The following is an 11,372-nucleotide window of genomic DNA, read 5'->3' as shown; positions in this document are numbered from 1 at the left end:
AGCTTAGTATTGTATATATTTGTTTATTTTGTGGTTATTTTATTTAAAACTACAAAAAAAAATGAATGAAAAAAACTAAAAAAAAAAAAAAAATTATTAAAAAAAAGTTCATGTGTATAGTTTTTGTTTACCATTGCTTATTTTATTTGTTATTATTATTTTGTTTGGTGACCGGACCAGAAGGTCAAAGTAGTTATTATTCTGTATATACTGTATAATATGTGTGAGAGGAGAGAATGAGCGGCTGGACCAGTGTTCAGTATACTGATTATTTTCTGGCTAATATTCTTGTTATGTTTTCTGCTATTATGATGATCATATGAATTCGAGCGTGGGAAAATATTCAGAAAAGTTCCCAGGCTCGAGTTCATATGAGGACATCCAGCAGAGGGCGCCTCACCTTCAACTGAAGGTAACTACAGGTCATTGACCTACTTTCCATTCATTCGCTGGGGTTTTACAGCCACGAGCACAGCTGCATTAGCAGAGCTCCTGGGTGTAAAATTATTTAACCCCTTCAGATGGATTTACAGCGTGGGACGTGACAGATCATCGGAAGGTATTGGATATTGTTGTTTTTTTATTTTTCCTTTGTTACAGAGCGAGGGTCTTCAGGTGGATTAAGAGTCTAATAAAATATTACAACAACCTGTGTGTTTATATATCATTAAAAGACTTTGTAATAATGTGTGTGTTTTTTAACCATTTCATACAATTGGATTACTAATGGATAGGTGTCATAATTGATGCCTCTCCATTATTAATCTGGCTTAATGTCACCTTACAATAGCAAGGTGACATTAACCCTTCATTACCCCATATCCCACTGCTACACGGGAATGGGAAGAGAGTGGCCAAGTGCCAGAATAGGGAAAATTGCGCGGGAGCCCACGCCAATTTTTTCCGTGATTTAACCCTTAAATATAATAGCTAGAGTGCCCAAATTTTGCACATACACACTACTAACATTAGTAGTGTGGAATATGCAAAAAAAAAGGGGATATGAGATGGTTTACTGTATGTAAACCATGTCTCATATCCTGTCGAGTTTGTGAAGGAGATAACAAAAGCCGGCAATGGAATTACCGGCTTTGAAGCTATCTAGCGCTGCATTAAATATAAATATATATATATATAGGTGTCTCCCTGACACATATATATATACCTATTCTATGTGTATATATCTACTCTAATCTAACCTGTCAGTGTGATTTTACTGTACTCTGCGCTGAATTGCCGGCTTTTCAAAGGACACCGGTGCGTAAAAATCGGACAGCACTCGCATGGTGCGAGTGCTGTGCGTTTTTTTCTCGCACCCATTGACTTGCATTGGCGAGTCTCGTCCGAGAATTGCAGCAATACGCAGCATGCTGCTATTTTTTTCTCAGTCCGATTTTGGCTGAGAAAAAAATCGCAAATGGAATGTCACCTATTGAATAACATTGGTCCGAGTGCAATCCGATTTTTTATCGGATTGCACTCGTCCGTTTTCCTCGCAAGTGGAAAGCGGCCCTTAGATGTACAGAACATTTACTATAATGTGGTATTTCCAATTCAGAGTTTTTTGGCAAATCCAGAGAACAGGGGTGCCTGTTGTGTCACAGTTTGGGCCTCTACGCCTCAGACATTTCTAGATAGAGACTCTATGGCAAACATTTGAGCCTCCATTGCTAGTTGTTCACATCACCATGTGAAGGATGAAGGACACTGCAGCACTAAAGTTGGATATTAACTATATACTATACAGACATATGGACGGTCCTCCAGTGATTTCTCTCTTTACATTACTAGTCCTGCTCATGTAGGGGAAATTGATTGAATCTTCACGCACTGCTGGAGAGCAGAATTAATGGCAGAGCAAATATCTGTCGTTCAGTGACATTCCCCCTGGCTAGAGACATGGGAAGCAGCGGCACCCCTGAGCACACTGTCCGCTCAGTCCCAGGAGACAGTGATCCTAAGCTGGCCCAGACTGTCCCCCTGGGGTGCGTGCTCCATCTGCGGCGGGCTCCTATGTGCAGCTGTGCCTCGCTATACCCACCCCATCACTGCGGCATTATGCCTTTATAATGCTCTGCCGTGTACATGGCCGCTTCTCTGTGTCATTCATTATACATACCGTACATCACAGGCCAAATTAGATCCGCCGTTCATGTACGGTGAGCCCGCGCCATACAGCGCACAGCATGGCCTTGTGATACAGCCGGTACCCGAGTCTAAGTGCGGCCATGTCTGCACCATTGAGTCTGGACTCCATAGGAGATTGCAGTATATTGTAAAGGAGATCAAGTGATCGCAGGTTCAAATCCCCTAAAGAAATCAGTAAAAAAAAATATATATTTTTTTAAGTTCATATTATCTCACCTATATTTACCAAGATGTAAATAAAATCTAAAATAATTAGAAAAAGTTTACATATTTGATATCGCTGTCCAAACCAATAATCATAATCTGTAGAGATTGTTCACACTTTGGATTTTTGCAGCGCTTTTTGTGCAAATTAAGTTGTTTTTTACATTACCGGTAAGGCTGCCGTCACACTATCAGTATGTGGTCAGTATTTTACATCAGTATTTGTAAGCCAAAACCAGGAGTGGGTGATAAATACAGAAGTGGTGACGTGTTTCTATTATACTTTTCCTCTATTTGTTACCCTCCTGGTTTTGGCTTTCAAATACTGATGTAAAATACTGACCAAATACTGCTAGTGTGACGGCAGCCTTAAAGTTATGAGATTTCAGAATAGTTTTTTTTTCTGGCTGAATTGGAAAACTGCTGTTTTGCAGCATTTTGTCACCATAGAAGGCAATGAGAAAAAAATGCAACAATGTGAAAAGTTACACACATAGGTTTAAATTATTCGGGTTAGTATGCCTTTAAATGGACTCTCTTTGGACTGTCTCTTTAATTGCAAATGGGTCTTAAACTCCCCAAAGGGAAGGGCGCGCTTCTGCTCCATCCATTATATCCCATTAGTGGATGTGAGAATGGAACTTTCATGGCATTCTGAACACAAACACTGGCTCCCATGACAACGGGAAGATGCACCAATGACTGACAACTGACAACCCAAGAGGACCAGCACCCAGTATAAATAGGCAGTGCCCTGTCCTCTGCCAGAAAATGAGCAGAGAAGAGGAGCAGGATGGAGAGAGGGAATCGCCTTGTCCTAGGAGGGCAGTGGCTGGTCCTGCTGCCTCTGCTTTTCATTACAGCAGAAGGAGGTAAGAGGATTCTACTCCACTCATACATTACCTGGGGTACTACAAGTCACAGCAATCCTAAACAGTAGGCCTACCTATGTTAAAAGACATTTAGACCGGACCCCTTGTTTATAATCACATGGCAGGCATTTTATAAAAAATTAGGATGTTTTCTTTTAGCCAAAAAAAAAATAAATATGGATTTCTTGCGAGTGATATTTCTTTTCGTAATTATTATTTTTCACTTTTCTATTTTAGCTTACGGTAATTTATATAAATAACAGGAAAAAAAATGTACCGTTATATCGTGTTTAATGAGCATTTAGTCTTTTTTGGACTTTTTTTTCCCTTTAGACAGGTGGAGTCATTTTTATTACTTATGATTAGAAAAAGTGGTAGAATTTTTGTTTTAATATTTGTATTATTATATTATACTATATAATATTAATTAAAATATTATTATTATTATTATTATGATTACAGTAGTTTGTTTTTTTGTTGTTGCTTTCTTAAGAAGAAAGTTGAGGTTGTGGACGTTCTTTTTATAAACCCTGACTGAATATATATTTTTTCTTCTGGCCTTAGAATATTTAAAAGGATGTCCATTTTGTTATATATATTTCTTGGTTTTCCTGTTTTAAGCTGTGTTTTACTTTTTTCTCTCTTTTTCATTTTTTTAATTTTTTTTTAGTTATGTTTTAAATGATATTATATAATTGTTTATTTTTTTTATTTAAGATATATAAACTAAATTAAAAAAACTAAAGAAAAAAACTAAAATGTATATGTTATTATAATGTTACATTTTCTCCATTTATGTTTTTTATATAATTTATTCCTTTTTTGTGTGTTAGTATCATTTCATTATTTTAGTAATCTATATATATACACAGAGAAAAAAAAAAAATATATATAAAACGTATGTGCTTTTTTTTCTATATATATATATATATATATATATATATATATATGCATACACATGTGTACATGGCATGTCAAGCCTTCTTATTTGTGTGGTCAATCCTGTGTATATATATATATATATATATATATAATACATACGCACATATGTATAGCTTGAGAAAGGTTTAGTAATGGAACCAAAACATTGCCACATGGGCTAATAAAAGTCGTTTTTTTTTTTTTTTTTGCAAAGCTTGTCGGAGAGCTGCCTCTTTTTCTCTTTTTATATCGTGCTGGACAAACCTGGGTATATGTCCAAGAGGCCTTGCACCCACTATTAAGTATTTTGGTGCTGCTACATTGTATATATATATATATCTATATATATACATACATTTACTTATTTTACTTACCGTACTTATTATTATGCTTTGCTTATATAGTGCCATTAATTCCACAGCGCTTTACAGACATTATCATTGCTGTCCTCATTGGGGCTCACAATCAGTATGTCTTTGGAATGTGGGAGGAAACTGGAGAACCCGGAGGAAACCCACGCAAACACAGGGAGAACATACAAACTTCTTGCAGATGTTGTCCTTGTTGAGCATAGGACCCCAGCACTGCAAAGCAACAGTACCATTGAGCCACCATACAGTGCTAACCACTGAGCTACCGTGCTATACATACATATATCTATAAAGATAGATACATTTCTATACAAATATAGATATATATATACACACATATATGCTATCTATTCCACCCTTGTGATAAAATAGTATTTGATGGACTCCCATATGGTGTTTGTTTTAGGGGGGGGGGGGCTATTTTCACTCTTTATGGCAAGAGAGGAGTTAAGAGGGGGTAATCCCTTCGGTAGCCATTGTGCCATCTGTCCGCCGGTCTGAATGGGATGTGGGACAGGCTGGCTGGGCCGCTCCAGAGTTTGTGTTGCCGCATATGAATAGATCCTCAATGAGCTTTTGTACGTTGTCCAGTTGACTCTTAAAGCCAAATTGTGAGGGAGCGGAAAAAGAAGGCCAGGGGTGGTGGGCAAGAAGGAGGGTGCCCGTTCCTATGCTGTCGCTGAGGTGGACTCATTCAGTGTAATTGGTTACTGGGTTGAGAACCTCTTTTGTGCTGTCACGAGATGTCAATGACTTTCTGGCAGAGATCGAGCTGAAGAGCGGATTGTGCTGCCTGGAATATTGTCCAGCTATCAAAATAAATATTCAATGCCCTGGGAACATGTGGTCATGGCGCAGCTTCCTCCTTTATATGGGAATTGGGTTCTAATTTAACTGTGTTTTATATGTCATTGAATGCTATCTGTTGTTCACTGTTATCAGCTATCAGTCTACAGTATGAAGAGGCTGGCTGTAAGGCTGGAGTCACACTCAGCGTAAGACAATACGGTCCGTATATTACGGCCGTAATACGCTGAAAGTCCCCAAAATAGTGGTCCGTAGCTCCTCCGTAGGTAGGGTGTTTCAGCGTTTTTTGCGCATGGCATCCTCCGTATGTAATCCGTATGGCATCCGTACTGCGTGTTTTTCTCGCAGGCTTGCAAAACCAACATACAGCCGATCCATACATACAAGGGATCCATGTGTAAAAAAAAAAAAAACATATATACTGTGTATATATATATATATATATATATATATATATATATCAGTAGACACATATATGTTTATATATTATTACTTCATACAGCGCTAGACAGCTTTAAAGCCGGTAATTCAATTACCGGCTTTTGCTTTCTCCTTCCTAAACCCGACATGATTTGAGACATGGTTTACATACAGTAAACCATCTCATATCACCATTTATTTGCATATTCCACATTACTAATGTTAGTAGTGTGTATGTGCAAAATTTGGCCGTTCTAGCTATTAAATTAAAGGGTTAAATGGCGGAAAAAATTGGCGTGGGCTCCCGCGCAATTTTCTCTGCCAGAGTAGTAAAGCCAGTGACTGAGGGCAGATATTAATAGCCTGGAGAGGGTCTGTACAGAAACTCTGCATGTCAAAAGTTGCAAAAAGGTTCATTTCGAGCATCTTTTTTACTAGATGGTATACTAATAGGGGTCACTAGAAAGTCACAGAACTTGTAAACATATGTTTCCTATTGTCTTCTTCTTGCAGCTCACAAATCGGATTTGGGGGGTGATGCCACAGCTACCCTCATTAATCACTCCTCCATGGTCATCCAGCGGCTGCAGGAGCTACTACAGAATGCCAACGCCAGTGACAGCACGCTGCGTATACGCACCACCAACTCTGATGAGGTGAAGATCATCCACACTCATCAGCTGCTGCTCGTCCTCCAAAGCGACGTCTTTGAAGGACTCCTAGAGAACAAGAGTGTGGTGACGCTTCTGGAGCCCCCGGAGTGCGCCGTTCTGATTGAGAAATTCATAAGGTAAATTAATTAGCACTTCAATAAAACATATACAGCATATATTAAGTGGTAGAGTGCAAAAGAGATACTTTTGGAAGTGTAAAGCAATGGAAACCATCAACACGCTGCTATTGATCAAAATTATTCACCAGGCAGTCAGTCAGTTGCATTTCTCGCTATGTAATACATAGAATTCTCAGGTTTTCCATAGTGAGCCAGAATGGCAACTGCTTTTACAGTTCTCATACAGTGGGGTCCTTTAACAGGTCATTTCTCCTCTATGACAGTACCATTAATAACCCCGTAGCCTGAATCTCACATACTGTATACCTACATACTAATGTTCATATGCAGTGAACCAGGCTGTCATATGTAGTAAAACTAAACACAATAAGATCCATCAACAGAATCCGCCATGCTTGTTGATGGTTTCCAGGGACGGACTGACTGAGGTCCGTCACTAGTAAAACTTTCCATATGCTTACTGTTCTTGCAGGTACTTCTATTGTGGGGAGATATCGGTCCAGTTAAATCAAGCCATACCCCTGCACCGATTGGCCAGCAAGTACCATGTTTTGGAGCTACAGAAAGGCGTTGCTGATTATATGAAGACCCATTTAGCCAGTGACTCAACTCAAGGCCATGTAGTGACCTGGTACCATTACGCTTTAGGGATTGGTGATGAAACCTTGCAGGACAGTTGCCTGAAGTTTTTGGCCTGGAACCTTTCCACCGTGATGAGTAGCAATGAGTGGGCGACCGTGAGCGAAGACCTGATGGTTTCTCTTCTACAACGATCTGACTTGGTGCTGCAGAGCGAGCTAGAATTGTTCACTTCGATTGAAGAATGGGTGAATCGGAACAACCCAAATGTGTCTATCATTGAGAAGATCCTGAGGTCTATCAGGTACCCCATGATTCCTCCAAGTCATCTTTTTCAAATCCAGAAGCAGTCCATGTTATTGGTTTCCTACCAACATTTTGTCCAGGATCTCCTGTTCCAAGCCTTCCAATTTCACTCTGCTTCTCCTCTGCATCTTGCAAAGTATTTTGAGGTCAACTGCAGCATGTTCATTCCTCGGAATTATCTGTCTTCATCATGGGGGTCCCAATGGATCATCAACAACCCTGCCAGAGATGATCGAAGCCTTAGCTTTCAAAGTCAACTTGGCCCAAGTAACTTTGACTCCACTAAGAAGATCACTTGGAATGCAATCTTTTCCCCACGTTGGCTTCCCGTCAGTCTTCGTCCTGTCTACTCAGAGTCCATGTCTGGCGGTTCCCCATCGAATCGTCTTGAAGATGGAAGGCCACGACTCGTGGTCACTTCGGCCATGAGTGGTCTAGATTTCGCAGGAGTCACATTCCAGAAAACCGTACTGATTGGAGTGAGGAGACAGCAAGGCAAGGTTTTTGTGAAGCACGTCTACAGCGTCCACCAAAGCACGGATGAAGTGTCTGACTTCTTGGCCCAGGCTGATCTGCAGAAGCGAACCTCAGAGTATCTGATCGACAACTCCCTTCATCTACATATTATCATCAAGCCTATCTATCATTCTCTAATCAAGGCCAAGTGATATGGATTCTTCATAGTAGTCAGCTAATTTGGGCCGTAATGCTCAGTGCAAAACTGGACATTACTGCGGACCCTCTTTTCTACAAAAAGTTGGATATTTTTCTAAAATGGTTGGTTAAGATCTACTAGTTTTAATCAAAACCACATGAACAGTTGTCAGGGTATGTAGACCCTTGAGATATGTTCTGGCATGCTCTACAGATGTTCTGGGTCAAAGGCAGCAAGCTGAGACCTACATCGATTTATTGATTGGCATTGGCTTCATTGAGGTTTTCATGGATGAAGCTGATGGTGTTTATGCTCCCAATTAAATCAGTGGGGATACAGTCACCTTTGTTTAGGGATATGACACCCAGCAGTAGTTTAGGTCTCGGCTTCTAGACCTACATGAATGTCAGATAATGTAGAAAAGTTGTGCGTTCCCTTCAAGAGAAAGGATATAGCTTTGGTCTGTAGACCAGTGCTTTCCAACCTGCGGCTCCCCAGTGGTTCTGAAACTACAACTGCCAGCATGCTCTGATAACATGGGAGTTAGTTTTATGACAGCAGAAATACCACAGGTTGGACACCACTGTCATAGATTTTAATTTTTTTTACATTATTTTTCACCAGACACTGAACCAGCAGGGACTACCATGAAGAAAGCTAGCTGAGTTTCAATAGTTCAGCAAAGCAGAGTATTTTAAGGTAAGGCATTACAGAGGGAAAAGATAATGATTTTTGTCTTCCAAAAACAGCGCCACACCTTTCTGCAGGCTGTGTGTGGTATTGCAGATCAGCTCCATTCACTTCAACAGGTCTGGGCTGTAAAACCTTGACACACGGCATGGATCACTGTGAGAGTGCTTTTTCTGGAAGGAAACAGCTATGTTATTCTAAACCTGGACAACTCCTTTAAGGAATGTAGAGTTAAGAATTAAAAAAAAATGTTCCGTCCAGTCTTGTGACCGAGATTATTTTATTCCAATTTCATTTATATAAAAACAGTAAACAGAAAAATAATCAGTACAAAGTATACAAAGTTCTGATCCAGACGCAGAAGAAAACCCCTTATTTCCCTTCCGACTAGAAAGGATAATAAAAGTGCTAGAACTGTAAGAATTTCTGGCCTTGGATAATATAGATCCTGATTATGTTTTTTTTTTAGTTGTTTATAATAAAACACATTGGTTTATGATGGTGTCAAATTCTTTAACATTATTTACTAATCGGGTCATATGTTAATAAATATTATCCCGGGTGGTCTAGTGGGGCCTGGAGGTAACAATTAATAGAATATATGGTCTAAATGTGATGAAGATGTTTATTTCAAAAGAGCTGTCTGGTTAAGAAAATCTCTTTTGTGCCAGTTCAGTCCATTCATTTATTTATACAGCCGGACTAATCACTTTAATGGGTACCATGTAATACTTCATTGAAAGTTCTCTGTGTAGGGTCCTAGCCTCAAGACTAAACTCAACAACTGTTATTCACGGACAGGTGACGTCACCGATCAGCCACGCCCCGCGCTCACCACACTACTCCTACAGCGGCGCCATCGGCCGAGGCCAACCGCTGTGCAACAGCAGCGTTTGCACGGGGTATTGCAGCTCTTGGGAGGACGCTCCCATATCTGCCACTAGCGGACAGTGGGCAGGAAACTACCACGCAAGTCTGTCCACCCTTCACAGGACTACACGCACACCTGTAAGTGCCTCTCAGCGCGGCAATCGTTCTTGTATTGTTTATTTATCGGTATTAAGGCAGTTTCACACACCACACCTGCTGGATTGCCTGCTGCTTTGGCTTTAGGCACATTGTGTTCAGCGCCATTGTGATTTGCTGGTCCATTAAACTCAACAACCACTTTGTATGGTTCTTTACATGATTTCGGGTGATTTTGGTGTTTATTTTGCTACTTCAGTTAGTGTAGGACATTTTAGAAGCTAATTCAGAAAATTCTTGGTGGTATGGGGTGATTTTTGATGTTAATATTCATACTTCTAGTGGTATCGGGTGATATAACTGCTTTGCTATATTACCCCTTGTTATCTAGGGGGGTTTTCGTGTTAGTAGTCACACTTCTGGTGGCATGGGTTGGTATAGAGCCAATCCAGAAAAACCCTGGTTGTATAGAGTTTAGAGTTGTTTAGATATTAATATTCATACTACTTGTGGGATTGGGTGGATTAGATGTTGCACTATATTATTTCTGGTGATATAGGGTGGCATAAGAGTTAATCCAGACAATTTATGGTGATATACACTCCCTGACAGAAGTTATGTCGCTTATACATGTTATGTAAATAAAAGCTTATAACCTGATGTTAAATTCATCCATTGGTTGTATAAATTATTCTGGTTTAGGTTAAGAAAATAAATTGGCATCAATGCCGAAATATTGATCAGTTAATGGACACAGAATGGTCAGATTTTGGCAACACAAAAGTTTTGTCGCCCACAGAAAGTAATGTGATATTCAAACAAATAATTAACTTAAAATACAAATATATGTTGCATAACATTAGTTAATAGCAAAGAATGCAGTCTTGCATGCCTCCCAGAGTTCATCTAGATTCTTTGGTTTTGTCTTCCAAGCTTCCTCTTTCATCCTACCCCAAACATGCTTAATGATGTTCATGTCTGGTGACTGGGCTGGCCAATCCTTGAGCACCTTGATCTTTTTTGCCTGGAGGAACTTTGTTGTAGACATGGATGTATGAGATGGAGCACCATCCTGCTGCAGATTTTCACCCCTTTTATGATTTTGAATATAAGAGGTAGCTAATACTTCTTGATATTTTAGGCTATTGATATTGCCTTCGACCTTGCAAATGTTTTGCACACCCCCATACTGAATGTAACCCCAGACCATGATCTTTCCACCACCAAATTTAACTGTTTTTTGGGTGTATTTTGGATCCATATGGGCTACAGTAGGTCTCCTGCAGTATTTGCGGCGGCTGTGGTGTAATTCTACTGAAGATTCATCAGAGAAATCCACCTTCTGCCACTTTTCCAGCGTCCATCTGTTTAGCAGGCTGTGGGACTTTGCAAATGCCACAAAGTATTTTATTTGCCTTTTATTTAGTGCTGGCTTCTGGGCACTGATTCGACCATGGAGGACATTTCGAGACAGAATCCTACAAACTGTTCTAGTTGACACAGGGACTTGAGGTGACCAGGCCTGTTGGAGCTCTACTGCAGTGGTAGAGGGGCTTGCTTTGGATTTTCTAACCAACAAACGTTCCTCCTGAGCAGTTGTCTTGCGGGGTCTGCTGGACCTGGGCTTGTCAAACACATCT

At 40.0% G+C, this 11,372-nt stretch overlaps 1 protein-coding gene across 1 annotated transcript; it reads left to right on the top strand.

Moving 5' to 3' along the window:
- The first annotated feature begins 2,968 nt into the window (after nucleotides 1-2,968).
- Nucleotides 2,969-9,262, top strand: BTBD17 (BTB domain containing 17). The gene is made up of 3 exons (XM_069750737.1): nucleotides 2,969-3,224; nucleotides 6,257-6,533; nucleotides 7,009-9,262. Exons 1-3 carry the CDS (start codon nucleotides 3,146-3,148, stop codon nucleotides 8,087-8,089), a joined length of 1,437 nt encoding a protein of 478 aa, XP_069606838.1. The 5' UTR covers nucleotides 2,969-3,145; the 3' UTR covers nucleotides 8,090-9,262.
- The last annotated feature ends 2,110 nt before the right edge of the window (nucleotides 9,263-11,372 follow it).

Source organism: Ranitomeya imitator, chromosome 2 (genome assembly GCF_032444005.1).
Source record: "Ranitomeya imitator isolate aRanImi1 chromosome 2, aRanImi1.pri, whole genome shotgun sequence".
Classification (NCBI taxonomy): Eukaryota; Metazoa; Chordata; class Amphibia; order Anura; family Dendrobatidae; genus Ranitomeya; species Ranitomeya imitator.
This window is presented reverse-complemented; position numbering and strand designations above follow the sequence as displayed.

Bases quoted from the DNA above. Each gene is read 5' to 3' on its own strand.
- BTBD17 (XM_069750737.1), top strand. From the start codon at position 3,146: ATGGAGAGAGGGAATCGCCTTGTCCTAGGAGGGCAGTGGCTGGTCCTG. The intron at 3,225-6,256 runs GTAAGAGGATTC...TTCTTCTTGCAG, and splicing joins TTTCATTACAGCAGAAGGAG to CTCACAAATCGGATTTGGGG. The intron at 6,534-7,008 runs GTAAATTAATTA...CTGTTCTTGCAG, and splicing joins CTGATTGAGAAATTCATAAG to GTACTTCTATTGTGGGGAGA.